We start from the raw sequence: 19,322 nt of genomic DNA, 5'->3' as shown, positions 1-19,322 counted from the left end.
TTCAATAGCTTGCCATCTGTCCCATAGATGGTTTCCAATCTGGTGGGAAGCTCCCCATCAACAAGCTGAAGTATCATAATATATTGTATTTATAACACAAATCCCTTGCAAAAGTGAAAAAAAATGGGAGCAACAGTGTTTCCCAAATGGATTCATTCTACTGAAGTGTAGACAGAAGCTCCCTTAGACAAGTGAGCTAGGGCTTCCTGGCACAAGAAGGGTTAAGGGAAGGAAGTGCCTTCTCCTAGAAGGGACCGGATGCTGGCGGGGCTGAGCAGGGGAGGATGTAAACAGTCTGCGTCACTTCCGGCCCCGCCTCCCGTGGGAAGGTGGCCTTTGAAATTCCCAGGCTCGGGTTCAGAAGGCGAAGGATTCTCCTGGAGGGAAGTCAGGTGAGAGAGGAGGAGGAGGGGGAAAAGGAGAGTTAGTTTTGCCCTGTGGAAAGTTAGAGGCTGGAGCATCCTCTCTCTTTAGCAGAGAAGGCTAGAAACCTTGGGAAACTACAATTCCCAGGGTTGCATAGCATTGAGCCAAAGCAGTTAAGGTGATATCAAACTGAGTTAATTGTATGGTGTAGATCAGGCATGGGCCAACTTGGGCCCTCCAGGTGTTTTGGACTTCAACTCCCACAATTCCTAACAGCCTACCGGCTGTTGAAGTCCAAAACACCTGGAGGGCCCAAGTTGGCCCATGCCTAGTGTAGATGCACACCAAGACTTTATCTAAACCCAGGAGAATCTCCTATAGTCTCCAAGGCTGGTTTTGGGCTCAGTTATCCTCCCAAAAATTGTTTATTTTGGGTGGGAGGCAAGCAAGTTGTTACTAACTTTGACTATTTGCAAATACAAGTTGAGCATCCTTTTCCCATGTTTCCAAAATTCTTCTGAATTGTCCATCTGGATGGCAGAGATACTAACACCTTTACTTTCTGATAGAACCAGGAACACAGGTTTGTTTCTTGCAAGAAATGAGTGTAAATACTATGTAAAATGACCTTGGGACAGTCTGACCATAAAACAGTGAAGACATCTGCTGTTGCGCTTTGCTACTCTGCTGCTGAGTATGCATGCCCAGTATGGAATACACCTCACTACGCTAAAACAATGGATGTGGCTCTGAATGAGACATGCCACATCATCACAGGATTTCTACGCCCAACACCGCTGGAGAAATTATACTGTTTAGCAAGCATTGCACCACCTGATATCTGCTAGGAAGTAGCAGCCAGCAATGAAAGAACCAAGGCATTGACATCTCTGGCCCATCCTCTGTTCAGATATCAGCCAGCATCCCAACGACTTAAATCAAGAAGCATCTTAAGATGTTCAATGTGCACAGCATATACATGGCAAACATTCAGTTTTTATTTATTTGTCGTGTCAGAGCAGTCAGTCCATTATATTACATTTCTAATAGAACAGAGCAAACAAATAGAAAAATACAAAACTTGTGAGTTTGGTAGTTGGTTAAATATCCTTTGACCAGTATCTGGCCACTTGGAGTGCTTCTGGTGTTGCTGCAAGAAGGTCCTCTATTGTGCATGTAGCAGGGCTCAGGTTGCATTGCAGCAGGTGGTCAGTGGTTTGCTCTTCACACTCGCATGTCAAGGATTCCACTTTGTAGCCCCATTTCTGGAGGTTGGCTCTGCATCTCGTGGTGCCAGAGCACAGTCTGTTCAGCACCTTCCAAGTCGGCCAGTCTTCTGTGTGCCCAGGAGGAAGTCTCTCATTTGGTATCAGCCATTGGTTGAGGTACTGGGTTTGAGCCTGCCATTTTTGGACTCTCGCTTGCTGGGGTGTTCCAGCGAGTGTCTCTGTAGATCTTAGAAAACTATGTCTAGATTTAAGTCGTTGACGTGCTGGCTGATACCCAAACAGGGGATGAGCTGGAGATGTCTCTGCCTTGGTCCTTTCACTATTGGGAGGACATGATAGAAGCCTCCTCGCAGGATTGCAAGACATCCGGGCGTCCCCTGGGCAACGTCTTCGTAGACGGCTGATTCTCTCGCCACAGAAGCGACCAGCATGCAAGAAAGCAAACATTCAGTGCTGGGACACATATTCACATACAGTACAAAAACATTAAAAAACATTTATCAAAATACTAAAATACACCATTTAAAACCGTCCTAGCCATCTGCATCAAATCCAATTGGCCCTGTCATCTTTCACACTGCCACTTCATTGTCCTGTCCCGAAAGCTTGGTCCCACAGCCAAGTTTTTACCATCCTTCTAAAGGACAGGAGGGAGGGGGCCGACCTGATCTCACCAGGAAGGGAGTTCCATAGCCAGGGAGCAATCGCCGAGAAAGCCCTGTCTCTCATCCCCACCAATTATACTCCTTTCCCTCATTAAATATATACTCAATAAATTTTCCCTGTATTTTCAAAAAACCTGTTTGTTTCCATATTCCTTTTCAAATTTTAATATTGTAAGTTAGCTTATAATTAATAGCTATATTCCAAATTTCCCTATACCATTCTTCTAATTGAATTTCTTTTTTTTCTTTCCGGTTTTTTGCTGTTAGCAATTTAGCTGCCGTTATCAAATTAGAAATCAATTCTTTCTCCTCTTGTGAGGGAATTGTATTGTTATGTATAAGTAATAATGCTAATTTTGGTGTAGTCTCGATCTCTGTTTTTTATTATTGCTCTTCTTTAAATATGCTTTCCCAATTTTTTTGTATAATTTTACATGACCACCACATAAGACATGTCCCTATTTCCTGACAGCCTCTCCAACACTGATTTGGGTAATTTTTTTTATCAATCTGATATAATCTAATGGGAGTTAGTTACCACCTCCATACCATTTTATAGTAAGTTTCCTTAATTCTTATAGACATATTTTTTAGTAATCTCATACTCCATATCCTTGCCCATTCTTGATTATTCACTTTTTCCCCAAGTCTACTTCCCATACTTCCTTCAAAATAAATATGTTCCTGGGATTCATTAGTAATAATTTATAGATACCTCTTGCTGTACCTTTTAATGTTATATTCTCTTCTTTAGTCTCCCTTTGAGTTATCATCTTTTCTATTTTTGTATATTCCCTATCCCCATTATAATTTTTCCTTATATCACTTGACCATTTACCCAATTGCATATACTTGTACCAATCTAAGTCTCTTCCTCTTAATTCCTCTTTTATCTTTTCCATATTTACCATCTTCAGGTCCCAGTCTTTAGCTTTCATTAAACCTCTTCCATTAAATTCTGCTTCAAGTTCTTTTTTCAAATTTGCTGGGAAGTTTTCTGTCATTAGAACTGGCATGATAGGAGAAATACCTGGCATTAGGATTTTTTATTTCTCCCCCAAATCTCCAAAATATTTTTTAAAAAGGAGTTGTTTAGGAGTGCTTAGGTTGTCTATTGCTGCATGGCAGAAGGGGGTTGGGTTGGACGACTCTGGGCTCTCTCTTCCAACTCTATGATTCTATCACAATTTATCTTTTTTCCCCACAGAAAAGCTGTTTACGTGTTCCTAAGCCCATCTAAGTTGTCACTGGCCCACAAGTTTCCTTGCTTCCAGAGTACAAGAGTTGGGCCTTGAGAGAGAAGAAATGGAATCACGAGATACTTCATTTGCAAGACAAGAGAAAAGGACAAGAGAAGAGCAAAACACAGCAGGATCTGAGGCAGTGAAGGAAGAGACAAGGGTCCCTCACGACCTCCCCATGGAAAGCATCCGGGACTTTTGGGAAAGAGCTGTGCCAGAGGACTTGACTCGGGAACCACGTAAGGGCCTGCAACAGCGATGGGAGTCTCAGCTTCAGGAGTTCCTCAAAGCCCTTGAGTCTCCTCACGCGGAAGTGGGCAACCCACAGCTCCTGGGGCCCCGACCAAGAAACCACGCTCGGCCCACCATGACTCCCTTCAAAGGGACCGCCAACTCCAACCCGCAGCTTAAAACAGAGAGGGCTTCCCAGCATATGCCCAGCTCAAGTAGAGGGAGCCTCCAAGCTGTGGTCAAGAGCAAGGCAGAAGATTCAAAAGGCAAGTGTTTGATCCTTGGACAGGAGGCCAGCAACTTGCATGAAGAATGCCGGCTCTTCAGGCGATTTGGCTACCAGGAAACTGACGGGCCTCGTGAGGCCTGCCGGCATCTCCGGAGGCTCTGCCACCAGTGGCTGAAACCCGAGAGGCACACCAAGGAGCAGATCTTGGAGCTGGTGATACTGGAGCAGTTTCTGGCTGTCCTGCCCTCGGAGATGCAGAGCTGGGTCCGGGAATGTAGCCCCCAGACCTGCACCCAAGCAGTGATCCTGGCTGAAGATTTCCTACTGAGGCAGCAAGAGAACCAGGTGCAGAAAGATGAGGTGGGAAACACAGAACTAATCCTTTTGTGGTTTGTGAGGGGCAGGGGGCTGAGGCTATGATAGTGTTGTGGATATCACTGCTATAAGAATGGAAGGTAGTACTTTGGAATGGTGTCACACTAAGAAGATATAACCCACCTGGAAAATCCTTTTGAAAACTGGAAGAAGACCTCTGTCCACTTCCAGGTTTTGAAGAGCAGGGGAATATTAAAGGTATAAAAGTGTATATTCTCTCAAGTCCTAGTACTGAATGCCTCTCTTGTCCATGAATTCGGTAGCTACAGTTTCAGTTACCCACGTTCCAAAAATATTCCTGCCAAGAAGTGTTTATAGGCCTTTGTAGGTTCTCCAGCGCAATTCTATGATATGTCTCCAGTCCTGCGATTCTCAATCTGAGGGTTGGGACCCCTGGGGGGGGGGGGGGCGCAAATGGGTTTCAAGGGGTCGCCAAAGACCATCAGAAAACATATTTCTGATGTTCTTAGGTACCCCTTTGGCAAAGGAGACTGAAGATCTCTCCTCCTGTCCTTCTCTTCCTTTTTGGAAACAGAAGGCAAATCCAGCATATCCTCCTCCACTGTGATTGGCTGGCCTCTCATCCAAGGGGAGGGCTGTTTCTGAGACTCCAAGCAGGGAGGGGAGAGCAGGCGTGCTCGGCACATGACAACGTGGTGCACATGTGCAGGCAAGGGAGAACGTTCCAGGCTGGAGGGAGGCACATGCTTTTATTTTATTTCTTCATCACGTTGCACCTGTTATTTACCTTTTTGTGTTATTTTCTGTATCTTATTTTGATGTTATTATTTGATGTTTGTATTTTATTTTATTTTATTGTGTTGTACTGTAATTCTGGGCTTGGCCTCATGTTAGCCACCCTGAGTCCCCTTTGGGTAGATGGTGGCGGGGTATAAATAAATACTATTATCATCATCATTCCAGAGAATCCCTTCAAGGTATGGGAAGTCTGGGAAGTTTGGCCCAATTTTTGGTGGGGTTTTCAGAATGCTTTGTGATTGTAGGTGAACCATATATCCCAGCAACTACAACCTCCAAATGTCAAGGTCTCCTCCCCCCCCCCCCCCAACTCCACCAGTGTTCACATTTGGCCATATTGAATATTTGTGCCAAGTTTGGTTCAGATCCATCATTGTGTGAGTCCACAGTGCTCTCTGGATGTAGGTGAACTACAATTCTAAAACCTAAGGTCAATGGCCACCAAACCTTTCCAGTATTTTCTGTTGGTCATAGGAGTTCTGTGTGCCAAGTTTGGTTCAATTCAATCACTGGTGGAGTTCAGAATGTTCTTTGATTGTAGGTTAACTATACATCCTAGCAACTACAACTCCCAAATGGCAAAATCAATACCCCCCCCCCCCAATCCCACCAGTATTCAAATCCTGCTGATCTGCTGCCATGAAAGCTGTGGAAGGAGGGATGATAGAAGAAGGCATTATATCCACCTCATTTCCCACCTCCACTGCTACCATTTGAATGACCTTCACATGTCTCTCTGCTCTTTCAGACAATTAGTCCATTTGAGGAGGAGGAGGAGGAGGATAACTTGGTGGAGGGAGCTGCTTTGGACACTTGGAAGAGGCCACATTTTAAGCAAGAGGATGAGAGGGACGTTGACCAGTTGGGTAAGGATCTCTGGGTGTCCCAACATGCTGCATTTTTAACATTCCTAAGGAAAACAAATTTCTGTAATGGTTGCCAATATCTAGGAGTTTGGAACTTTAACTCTCATAGGCTCCAGACAGCTTAGACAATTGCTAGGAATTCTGGGAGCTGAAGTCCAAAACGCCTGGAGGGCCAAAGGTTGGAAACCACTGTCTTATCATATCGGATGAAGTTCTGGTCACAACACCTGAAAAGCAGGTGAGAAAGAAACAGAAAAAGGGCCACTCCAACAGTGAAAGGGACTGAAATATTTTCCCTCTCAGGAAAAGCTATGATGTTTGGAGGTTTCTGCCTTTTTGAAGCTGAGATAGAGGAGAATCATATAATTATGCAATGTGGAGATGCACGACTAAAATAATTCTAAAGGATTACTAAACAGTCTCTTTTTAAACTGCAGAAATGTGCAGATTTGTTTTTCTAGCCATGCACCCAAACTGAAGGTAGACTCCAGAAGCTCAAAACATGTAGCCCCACAATTATAAATTGACAGTGAATCAGATGCTATACAATTATAGTGCTATTATTCCACTCTTAACTGCAATAATGGAAATCTGGGTCTAATCGTTTGGAAAGGTATGACGAGTATGCTATTGCACTTGTATTCTGCTATGTTCCTTTCCATTGGGTAACAACTTGGCCATTGTGTGAATGGAGTGCTGGGCTAACTTGACTTTTGATCTAATCCAATGTTTCTTAGCTTGTGGTCCGTGGAACACCAGTGGGCCGTGAGGACAAAAATCTGGTCTGCAAATCTCCTTCCTCTTTATTTATTATTTTATTTTATTTTCGCTACTTTCGCGCTGCCTGCCACTCCTTCCCTGTCGCTGACCATTGCATGTGTTCTGTATCAGAAACTAGAGCTGATGTGATCTATCCAATGCAGTTTTTTGAATCAGCACCCCAAATAACCAAACCAAATCTAAAGTTCACAAAAAACTGATTCATAATCCTTTTGGTACTAATTTTGGAGAGTGGTCCCTGGTCAAAGTGGTCCCTGGTCAAGTGCTCTCCAGCACATGCAACAGCCTTCACACTGGAGCTTTCTCACACAAGGCTTCCCTCACGCTGAGGTTTACCTCACAGTCCTCAGGACGATGCTAGCTTTGGCTCACTGTCTATAACAGGCTTCGGCCTATTATTATTATTATTATTATTATTATTATTATTATTAGCTTTATTTGTACCCCGCTAGCATCTCCTGAAGGACTCGATGTGGCTTACAAAGGCCAAAGCCTCAAAACATAATATAACAATACACAACTTAAAGCAAATCAAAACAATTAAAGCAATATTAAAAACAACAAAGCAATAAATAGTACACCAAGACACAATAAAACTGGGCCGGGCCAGAGTAATGGGTACAGATTAAAAGTGCTGATGTGACGGTGGTATGTGTGATTTTAGGGTAGGTGCAGTGTGCCAGCAATCTTAATTTCTACTAAAGTGCTTCTGGGACTTGTTATTGGAGTTTCCTATTCTGGAAAGGCACATCGGAACAGCCAGGTCTTCAAGTTCTTCCTAAAGACTGCCAGCGTAGGGGCCTGCCTAATATCTTTGGGGAGGGTGTTCCAGAGTCAGGGGGCCACCACAGAAAAGGCCCTGTCTTGCGTCCCCACCAGAAGTGCCTGTGACGCAGGCGGAATCGCGAGCAGGGCCTCTCCGGATAAACGAAGCGAGAGCGTGGGTTCATGAACGGAGACGCGGTCACGCAGGTAGGATGGTCCCAAACCGTTTAGGGCTTTGTAGGTAAGCCTACTAATTCTCCTAGTGCCTAGAATCATAGAATCAAAGAGTTGGAAGAGACCTCATGGGCCATCCAGTCCAACCCCCTGCCAAGAAGCAGGAATATTGTATTCAAAGCAATACAATTTTTTAATATTTCTGACAATATCCTCTAAGGGGATATGTCATTGTGCTTAATTGGTGTCTTCCCTTTTTTTTAAAATCTGTTTGTTTTGTTCTGTTAGAAATGTTCTGGTTGCGGATGACACGATAAATAAATAAATTCCCTTTTTTATTTGCTTATTCCAACAGCTGACAAGAAACTGTATAGGACAGAGAAGAACAACCCAGGAAATTCCGCTGAGCCAGATTCCCGTTGGATGTTGTCAGGGAGGGTGGAGGAGAACATCCTCCCCTATGCCAATCGAGAGGAGATTTCTGAGATCCTGTATGGAAGCTGCCTTGAGAGAGAAGGCGGGAAATTTATTAACTCCCAGGGCGCATACGAGGACCTGGATGAAAGCATCCTGCACCAGGCGATGCTCCCTAGTGGCGAGAGGGACAATGCTTGCCACATGTGTGGAAAAGTCTTCCGTCGCCGGTCCAACCTTATCGCGCACGAGAGAACCCACTCTGGCGAGAGGTGGTACAACTGCTCAGACTGCGGGAAATGCTTTGTCAGCCGCGCTGCCTTCCTCATCCACCAAAGGGTGCACACCGGCGAGAAGCCCTACAAGTGCTCTTATTGCGGGAAGGGCTTCAACACCGGGTCCAGCCTCACCCGGCACAAGAGGATCCACACGGGAGAGAAGCCGTACGAGTGCCCGGCCTGCGGGAAGCGCTTCAACGATTACTCCAACTTCATTGTCCACAAGAGGATCCACACGGGCGAGAAGCCGTACGAGTGCTCCGTCTGCGGAAAGCGGTTCAGCGACAACTCAAACTTCATCAAGCACCACCACTGAGGGGCCACAAGGCCTCGTGTTCTTTGTTTTGAAGGAAAACAAGAATGTGGGGTTGAAATGCCTGTCACCTAACCTCCTAGGGCATTATATAGAAGTATCACCTGCTGAGGTGGGGACTCTGTGTGAGGAGACATAGCAAAACTAACTTCCCCACAGTTTCTTTTGCCTTGGCAAGCAAGTGTGTTTTTTCCCAGGGACCTGATCCAAAGAGGCAGAGGGAGGTAGTGGGTAGAGTTCTCCCAATCCAACTTCTGTTAAAGTAGCCTGCTTATCATAACTATTTCCCCTCTGCATATAAACACAGAGACACTGAAACCCGGTCCATTTCTTACAGTGTTGTCAATTAGACTTACAGTCTCTTAACTCTTCTAGTCACATTTCCATGAATCCTTCCACATTTGCTGAGGGTGCTAAACTCCTCCAAAATTGAAAAAAAAAATCAAAAAGGGGGGGGGGGTGGAACTGGGTTGCTGTGCATTTTTTGGGCTGTATGCCCATGTTCCAGAAAAGCTCTCCCTGGATTTGCATCGGCAACCTTCAGGTCAGCAACCCAGTCTTCAAGTCAGCAATACCTGTTGGAAGTTGACCACAGAGTAATGCTGGAGGAACTAGAGAGGGCTCAAGAGGTTTTTCAAGGGGGGGAGCTGATTTAATATTTGTATTTCTTCCACTTTTGTGGGGGTTCTGTGCCCAAATTTCTGTGAATGAGGAGTGCGTACTGCACAACTAAAGCACCCCTGTGAGATGCCCATATAGCCTTTGTTTAACAGAAAGTCTATCATCCTTTGAAGCAATCCAGTTATCTTTCTGTCAAGATGGTCTTCCTTGAGTTTTGGTGGAATCCCTTGTCTTGTGAATCCATTGGTTCTGGTCCGTGGAGCACCAGAAAACAAGCTTGCTCCATCGTCTGGGTGACATCCCATTGGATATTTAAAGATGAGCGCCCTATCACTTCTCAATTTTCTCTTCTTGCAGTTCAACATACCCAGGTGCCTGTCCCCATAAGACTTGGATTTCCAATCTTTTATTATCTTGGTGACCCTCTTCTGGACATGTTCCACCTTGTCAATCTCCTCCTTGATCTGGACAACAGAAGTCCATTTCTGATTTTGAGGGGAAATTATATTTTTAATGTTAGTATAGGACAGAGAGGCTGCAGTCTGTTTAAAAGGTGAATTGCCCTTCCTGGGGACTTTCAGGAGATATGGAGTGCAGGAATTGAGGGCCACAAAAACCCTGAGGACCCATACACAGCAAGACCTCCATGTCCTGAAGGATACAGTACCTGGAGCCGGATAATAGTTCTGCCTTTATTTTGACCTTAGGTAAAGGTGAAGGTTTTCCCCTGAGATTAAGTCCAGTCATTGAGGCTCATCTCCATTTCTAAGCTGAAGAGCCGGCATTGTCCGTAGACACCTCCAAGATCATGTGGCCGGCATGACTACATGGAGCGCTGTTACTTTGACCTTACTTGGCCCTTAATCTTTCCATAGAATAACACTGGAAGATCTATTAAAACCCACAAACTCTTCCAGAGATTGTGGGGTTTGGGAGGGTTTTTTTTTTTTTTTTGGAGTTTGCTTAAGTGAAATTGTGAATATTGAGACTGGATAATAGAGTTGTCCTGTACAATCCAAGGGCTGAAACTACCTGTCTGGTATTACAATCTTTCCTAATCGATTGCCTTCCATAGTAGTGACTGTAGCATAATGGGATTTGTAGTCCAACAGATATAGCGTGCATGAGAGTGGGGGAAGTTGCTATACATGCCTTAAAGCACATGTGTCAAACCAAAGGCCCACAGGCCAAATCCAGTCCTCCATATCATGTTGTCCTCCAGATTACAACTCCTGTATTCCTTATCACTGGACAGAGCTGATGGGAACTAGGCTACAGTAACATCTGAAAGGATGCAGTATGTTCTATTTAGTCAGGATAGTGGAGTCAAACTTTAGATACAAGGCATAATAATAATTATTTTTTTGTCGTGTCAGGAGCGACGAGAAACTGCAAGTCGCTTCTGGTGTGAGAGAATTGGCCGTCTGCAAGGACGTTGCCCAGGGGACGCCCGGATGAATTGATGTTTTAATAATAATAATAATAATAATAATAATAATAATAATAATAATTTATTTATACCCTGCTCCATCTTCCCAGGGGGACTTGGTGCGGCTTACATGAGGCCATGCCCATCAGTACAGTAAACACAATATAACACACAAGCTTGTGGAGATAACGTCTAACTTCAAAATGTCCTTTAATGTTTCTCCAACCTCAAGAGTCACAAGTGCTGTTGGGTTGCCATTCCCTTTATTTTAGTGTCTCAGCATAATCTGCCTGTTTGAGCACCGCAGGAAGGAACAGGCAGATTATGCTGAAACATTTCTGGGGACCCCGACGTGATACGTGATAATATTTTAACATGAGCAAAACCTAAGTAAGGTGGTGTGAGGTCAAATCAACAAGATGGGCAACGGTCAATATCTCTGTGAGTGGGTGCTCTGGTCTTATAGGACCTTTATCTTTCATGGCCATGAATCCGTGGGCTTCTAATTCAAATGCCCATTGCCTCCAATTGTGAATAATAATGAGATTTGTGTTCAAGACATAGCAGAAGGACTACATAGCTCTCCCATTATACTAGTTACTTTTATTTCTTACGATAGAGTTTAGGGCAGTCGTTCTCAACCTGTGGGTCCCCAGATGTTTTGGCCTTCAACTCCCAGAAATCCTAACAACTGGTAAACTGGCTGGGTTTTCTGGGAGTTGTAGGCCAAAACATCTGGGGACCCACAAGTTGAGAACCACTGGTTTAGGGAAAACTCTTGATTTGTCCCAAAACTGAGTTGTCCTTACAGCTGGGGTGGAAAATGTGACACGGGGTGCATTTACACTCTAGAATTAAGGTGGTTTGACACCCCGGTGACACAGTGGGTTAAACTCCTGTGCCGGCAGGACTGAAGACAGACAGGTTGCAGGTTCAAATCCAGGGAGAGGCGGATGAGCTCCCTCTATCAGCTCCAGCTCCTCATGCGGGAACATGAGAGAAGCCTCCTACAAGGATGATAAAAACATCAAATCATCCAGGCGTCCCCTGGGCAACGTCCTTGCAGACGGCCAATTCTCTCACACCAGGAGTCACTCCTGACACGACAAAAAAAAAAAAAAACCACCTTAGCTGCCATGGCTCCATACTACGGCAACGGTTCTCAACCTGTGGGTCCCCAGGTGTTTTGGCCTACAAGTCCAAGAAATCCTAGCCAGTTTACCAGGTGTTAGGATTTCTGGGAGTTGAAGGCCAAAACATCCAGGGACCCACAAGTCAAGAACCATTGTGCTAGGGGATCATGAGAGTTGTTAGATGCGGTGCAAACATTCTGGAAGAAAAGGCAAAAGGTCTTGTCAAAACTATATCTCCCATTGCACTGAGCCATGACAGTTCAAGTGGTGTCAAACTGCATTAATTCAGCAGTGTAGATGCACCTTTAGAAGTCATATTGTTTTTGTTTTCCCCAATACCACCCTTTCTCCCCCAAATTCCAAAAAGGAAACCTTGATTTTGCTTTTTTATATAAGCAATGCCATTTTACTGCACTGTTGTTAATTGTGGAATTTGAGCATTCACAGATCTGGGTATCGAGAGGGACCCTGGAACCAAATCCCAGAGGATATCAAGGAACCACTGTGCTTCCAAACTTTTTTTCCGGAATAGAGATATGTTTGTCACATTTTGGGGACCCCTGGGCCATTGAAGATTGGGAAATTGCCTCCCCGCCTCCCAAATTAAGTCCTTTCCTAGAGCTAAAATGATCCAGGAGGTCCAAAAACAAGACCCCCTTCAAACCTTCCAAAATATATCCAAGTTCAAAGGCAGCCCACTTCTGTGTTTGTTGAATTTCTTTGAATACTCATCTTTCTAATCTAGTTTTCACATCTAAGCCAAACATGTAGTAGCTCTCCCCATAAAATAACTTGATCTTCCTTGGATGTTTTGGTTGTTTGTGACATGGTTGTTCCGATCCTTCAAGACAATGTTGTTTTACTGATTGTTAATTCACAAGCAATACTTTAACCGACTCTTAAGCTTCAGGGCAAATGTGTCCCACCTTTTGGGCAGCAATAAAGAAACGGAACGAGTGGGAATTTATTTTTCTGAACTTTTGAAATTGTTTCAGCAAAGAGATGCTAACCAAACCGCCTCAGATTTGATAGTTTTCCATCCTTTATTACATTAGATTAATAAAATACAATATTCAGCTTGCTGCATATATCTGCAGGAAATCCTTGCTTTCCTGAAGGTTCCCATTTGGCCAGCTGTCTGTACCATGGGTGGCTGTGAGTTTTCCGGGCTGTATGGCCATGTTCCAGAAGCATTCTCTCCTGATGTTTCACCCACATCTATGTTAGGCATCCTCAGAGGTTGTGAGGTCTTTTGGAAACTAGGAAAGTGAGGTATATCTGTGGAATGTCCAGGGTGGGAGAAAGAACTCTTGTCTGTTGGAGGCAAGATATATACACCTCACTTGCCTAGTTTCTAACAGGCACCTCACAACCTCTGAAGATGCCTTCAGAGGTTGGTGAAACAACAGGAGAGAATGTTTCTGTAACATGGCCATCCAGCCCAGAAAACTCACAGTAACCCAGTGATTCTGGCAATGAAAGCCTTTGACAACACATCGTCTGTATCGTGCTCTTCCACACAACTCTGGAAAATTTTCAGCGCAGCAAGGAAACAATGGCAGAATCATGATATATATAAATACTAGAAGATCTATCTGATGTTGCCTGGGTGTTTTTGAGACCGGTGGCTGCCTACTTTCTGCCTTCTCCAGCTCTAAAAAGGCCTATCTCATAATGTCTCCATACTCTCGCAACAGTGGGCAGTCTTTCTTTGAGTTACTTTCTTCCCTTTCTCAATTTCCCCCATATACCTTCTCCTGTTTTCTTCCTTGCATTTTCTTCTAAACCTTCCTTTCTTCTCTTTTTTCTTCCCTCCCATCCTTTGTCCTTTCTTTCCTTCCCCTGTCTGTCTGTCTGTCTGTCTGTCTGTCTCTTCCTTCCTTCCTTCCTTCCTTCCTTCCTTCCTTCCTTCCTTCCTTCCTTCCTTCCTTCATTCCCCTCACACTCTTCCTTTCTCTTCTCTCCTTTCTCTTCCACCTCTCTCCCTCCTTTCTCCCTTTGTTTACCGTTTTTCTTTCATTCCTCCCTTCCACTCATATACATGTCATTCTCTTTCCCAGTCACATGAAGAAGGGCCACTTCACTTAGTCAAAACCAATCCACGTTGACTTTTCTTCACCTTTGTGGTGGACCTGAAAGGAGTGGTTCTTTTTGTTCAATCCCTACAATAGTTGTAAGTTGGACAATGGTGCATCCGTGTGCCAAGTTTGATCCTGAACCAATCAAGCCATATAGGAGCCTTTGTGGTACAAACAAACAAACGTAGACAGTCGTATCTTGACTTCTATCCATAAAAAGCAAAAATATGTATGTGTGTGTAGTTGGGGTGTCCACTTACACAGTCAAGATTCTGCCTCCACAAACAGCTATAGCTCCCACTACTCAGGAGTCACCTAAGGCCCTCTTTCCAATAACATTGCAGATTATAGAGAGCACTGTAAACATGTACAAGAACCGTGCCAATGTCCTCCACAAACACCATACTGTCCACCACCCAAACTTGACCTTCCTTTCTGGGAGTTTTCACCAGAGAAGCTGTGACCTCCACTGGTGAGGGACTTGACCCAAACTTGGCACACAGAACTGCCATGACTAACTCAACCTACTGGGAGTTGTAGTTTACCCTACAGCCAGAACCCCATCGATGATGCACCTAGAGGACTTGCCCAACATAACAAACTTTAAGCACTGATGGAGTCTTTTGGTGTTAACTTGGCATGATGTGAGTTGTAGTTCATCCACAACCTTCTGCATTTTGAACAGTTAAAAGTTTGACTTTTTTCAGCTAATCTGGTCAATGCCAGGTGCCCAAGCTAGCTTATAAATATAGCCTAGGTGAAGATTGGAAACCCTCTACTTCTCAGTGTAACAGCAGAATGAAGCTGAGCTTGAAAAGTCCCTTTATCTTGGAATAGAACTAGCAGAATTCCACAATTGCTGTGATTATGAATTTGAGAAGTGGGTAACAACTACTACTTCTTCACCTGCCTGTCTTCAAATTCCCTAGTCATTATTTTAAATCCAAAATTTTCCAAGAAGCCATAGGTGGAAATAGTTTATGGCTTTAACATCCACACCTTTCATTATTATTATTATTATTATTATTATTATTATTATCATCATCATTAGGGTTTTAAATATCATATACTTTCTTACCTTGGCATTTTTTTCCTTCTGATCTCAGTGGCAATATTAACAGTACCAAAGAGAGTGAATTTTCCCAGCAAAAATGTATTGCAAGCTTTTTCTGTTGCCATACAAAAGATGTTTGAATTGCTCCTACTTTGAAATGGCAACTGAGACCTGTTGGCTCTATAAAAGATCCGCCCTTTTTTAATATTATCCTGCAAACCCTGGTTTGGTGGTCTGAACCCACAGTACTCTGTGATCCTTAGGGATGTGGGCCAAAATGCACATTTCACTGCCAGAAAGTGACGTTTCATCAGTACATTTCTACTGTGCTACACGGGAGGTATTGTCCCAAAACTAGAGAGTCATTTTATAAAACCGAACAGAGCATAGGGTTACAGCCTGTGCTGGACAGGGTTACACTCCCCCTGAAGACACAAGTTTGCTCTCCTGGATTCATCGCTGAGCCTGGAACCCCAGGTCTTGGAGGTAGCCTGGGGAGCTTTTGCACAATTAAAATTTGTGCGCACCTTGAGAAGCAAGCCTTGGTCACGGTGGTCCATATTTTTCAAATAGATTACTGCAATGCGCTCTACATGGGGTTGCCTTTGAATACTGTTCAGAAGTTTCAAGCAGTCAAATGGGCAGCAGACAGATTTCTCACCAGAGTGGCGTACAGTGGCATACAACATCACCTGAGCTCTGCGAGTGCAGCATTTTTCCAAATGAAGCAGAGAGTGTTTGAGGACCGGGACATCCGTAGGGATACCAAGGTGCTTGTTTATAAAGCTATTGTCCTCCCAACCCTGCTTTATGCCTGCAAAACGTGGACTGTCTACAGACATCACATTCAACTCCTGGAATGATTCCATCAGTGCTGCCTCCGGAAAGTCCTGCAAATCTCTTGAGAAGACAGGTGGACAAATGTCAGCATGCTGGAAGAAGGAAAGACCACGAGCATTTAAGTGTTGCTCCTACGCCATCGACTCAGCTGGACCGGCTACGTTGTCCGAATGCCTGCTCACTGTCTCCCAAAGCAGTTACTATACTCCCAAGAACCGGAATGTTGGTGGATAGGAAAAGAGATTTAAAGGTGGGCTTAAAGCCAACCTTTAAAACTCAAGAACTAGGAAGCCCCAGCCCTTGAGCACTCTAATTGGAGGTCAACTGTGACCAGCAGTGCTGCAGAATTTGAAGAGGCACGAATGGAGGGTAAAGGGGAGAAATGTGCCAAGAGGAAGGCGTGTCAAGCCAGCCCTGACCAGGACCGCCTTCAGTCTGGAAACCGATGTCCTCACTGTGGAAGTATATGTGGACCAAGAGTAAAACTGTGCAGTTACCTACATATCCACCACCTAAACCAGTAGTTCTCAACCTGTGGGTTCCCAGGTGTTTTGAGTCCCAGAAATCCCAGCCAGTTTACCAACTCTTAGGATTTAGGCCAAAACATCTGGGGACCCACAGTTTGAGAACCACTGGCCTAGACACTGCACTTGGAAGGAAATCATACTTGAACAAGGGATCACCTAAGTAAGTAATATAGGACCCCCTTGTAACTTTTGCCCCACCATGTACTTTCAGGTACTGGGCACTCCAATTCAAGGAAATTGAAGGAGGAGAAAGAAACTGGACATGAGACATTTCTGAAAGTAGCTGAAAAAATCGGATAAGAGGATTAATACTCTTGTTGTCAAATCTGGGATGTTGGAAGATATGCCATAATCCTATGCATCTATTTTCTTTATCTCATTCTGAAGGAGCCCCTGGTGGTGCAATGGGTTGAACCCTTGTGCTGGCAGGACTGCTGACCAGTTCAAAACTGGGCAGAACAGGTTGAGCTCCCTCCTGTCAGCTCCAGCTCCCCATGTGGGGACATAAGAGAAGTATCCCAAAAGGATGGCAAAATATCAAATCATCTGGGCATCCCCTGGGCAGTGTCCTTGCAGATTGCCAATTCCCAAACACCAGAAGCAACTTGCGGTTTCTCAAGTCGCTCCTGACAAACACACAAACACACACACAAAACTGCTGAAAAAGCAGCCTCATTAGATGCCTTTTTATTGATATGCATTTAAAATGTTTTCTATTCTAATTTGTATTTTTTAACATCACAATTGGATAGACTGTGATCTCTTGTGCTTTTGTTTGAACCCACTTGGCCACCCTTTAAGTCACCGAAAATCCCCGTTTCGGGAGAAAGCAAGTACCCAATTAAACACATATCAAATAAACACCAACTTTAAAACTGGCTTTAAAGACACAAAGAAAAAAAATAGGCACATAATGATTCGATTATGTCAAAGAAGTATCCCGTATAATGCAAATCCACAACAAAAAAGGCAGGAACAAAAACAGTGATCCCGGTTTCGGATATTGTTTCATTTGAATATTTTAGAGTGCATCAACAGTGCATAATTAATGAAGTTGACCGAGGCCTCAGTGGTGCAATGGGTTAAACCCTTATGCCGGCAGGACTGCTGACTGACAGGTCAGCGGTTTGAATTTGGGGAGATTGTGGACAAGCTCCCTCTGTCAGCTCCAGCTCCCCATGCGGGGATATGAGAGAAGCCTCCCACAAGGATTTTTTTTTTGTCGTGTCAGGAGCGACTTGAGAAACTGCAAGTTGCTTCTGATGTGAGAGAATTGGCGGTCTGCAAGGATGTTGCCCAGGGGACACCCAGATTATTTGATGTTTTTATCATCCGCGTGGGAGGCTTCTCTCATGTCCCCACATGACGAGCTGGAGCTGATAGAGGGAGCACATCCGCCTCTCCCCGGATTTGAACCTGCGACCTGTCGGTCTTTAGTCCTGCTAACCAGTTCAAAACTGGGCAGAACAGGTTGAGCTCCCTCCTGTCAGCTCCAGCTCCCCATGTGGGGACATGAGAGAAGCCTCCCAAAAGGATGGCAAAACATCAAATCAGCTGGGCATCCCCTGGGCAGCGTCCTTGCAGATTGCCAATTCTCTCACACCAGAAGCAACTTGCGGTTTCTCAAGTCGCTCCTTTCTCAAGTTGCTCCCGATACAAAAAAAAGTGAAGCTGACCACACTTTAAGTGCAATGGCTCAATGCTATGCAAGTCACTCCCGACACACACACAAAATAAATAGTGAAGTTGACACCACTTTAAGTGCAATGGCACTTTAAGTACAATAGAGTTGTAGTTTGGCAAGGCACCAGCACTCTTTGGCAGAGAAGGCTAAAGACCTTGTAAAACCGCAATTCCCTGGATTCAATAGCATTGAGGCATGACAGTTTAAGTGGTGTCATACTGCATTAATTCTGCAGTGTAGATGCACTTTTAGTCATAAGAAGAGTTCTCCTAGAATAGTTCAGACGCCTACTTAATCCAGAATTAACAGTCAACGAGTCACATGCAGAAAAGTTGAGAAACAGGGCATTGATGTCGCAGCACTGGCTAGTTTCATCGAATAAGTGATATACAAAGGACACCAATGCTGGACTGTCGTAGTGCTATCATGGATATTTGCCACCGATGGTCCCAACCACCACAAATCTACCCAATTCCCCTTGAAAGCCCTCCATGTTGTCAACCCTATTTGCATCCTGTGGCAGGAAGTTCCACAGTTTAATCTATGCACTGTGCGAAAAAGCATTTTTTCTCTGTATGCTATGATTCCACTTCAGTGGATCAACTCAGGATCGAAAGCAGGCATGGGCAAACTTTGGCCCTCCGGGTGTTTTGGACTTCAACTCCCACAATTCCTAGCAGCCTATCGGCTGCTAGGAATTGTGGGAGTTGAAGTCCAAAACACCCGGAGGGCCAAAGTTTGCCCATGCCTGATCTAAAGGGTGTCCCCAAAGTCTCCATACATAGGGAAACTTCACAATACTTACATAACAACAGATATTTTTGGAGTATGTTTGCAATGACTTTGTGTTTATAGAAAGAGGTGGCCAACACGTGGATTATATTTTGTAAAATTGTATAATGAATATTTTGCAAATTAAAGTACACTTAGCTACAATTTACCATTTTCCTTATATATGGCGACTTTTGGGACACCCTGCATTAAGCAAAGGAAGCATAATTTCTTTGTCTGCTTTCCTTACACCATGCACAACTTTGTACAACTCTACCATGCCTTCCCTTTTTACTAGCCTTTTTCCTACACTAAACTCCCCCCTAAAAAAATACACACACACATACACACTCAAATCTCAGAGGCATGTTGCTATGGCCTCCTAATCACTGGGAAAGTTACTTTTCACACTACAAGTTCCACATTCCCCCAGGTTGCATGGCCCATCTTCAAAGCCAAGTGGTTGGCTCGGGTTTTTCCTCCTTCTGTGTCTTCTCTAT

At 44.3% G+C, this 19,322-nt stretch overlaps 1 protein-coding gene across 1 annotated transcript; it reads left to right on the top strand.

The window, feature by feature from the left end:
- The first annotated feature begins 309 nt into the window (after nucleotides 1-309).
- Nucleotides 310-12,835, top strand: LOC132765911 (zinc finger and SCAN domain-containing protein 23-like). Its single transcript, XM_060760202.2, has 4 exons — nucleotides 310-392; nucleotides 3,468-4,321; nucleotides 5,844-5,961; nucleotides 8,036-12,835. Exons 2-4 carry the CDS (start codon nucleotides 3,566-3,568, stop codon nucleotides 8,686-8,688), a joined length of 1,527 nt encoding a protein of 508 aa, XP_060616185.2. The 5' UTR covers nucleotides 310-392; nucleotides 3,468-3,565; the 3' UTR covers nucleotides 8,689-12,835.
- Nucleotides 12,836-19,322: the final 6,487 nt, after the last annotated feature.

The sequence above is a fragment of the Anolis sagrei genome, chromosome 2 (assembly GCF_037176765.1).
Source record: "Anolis sagrei isolate rAnoSag1 chromosome 2, rAnoSag1.mat, whole genome shotgun sequence".
Taxonomy (NCBI): Eukaryota; Metazoa; Chordata; class Lepidosauria; order Squamata; family Dactyloidae; genus Anolis; species Anolis sagrei.
The sequence above is the reverse complement of the archived record's forward strand: the minus strand, read 5'-3'. Positions and strand labels throughout refer to the sequence as shown.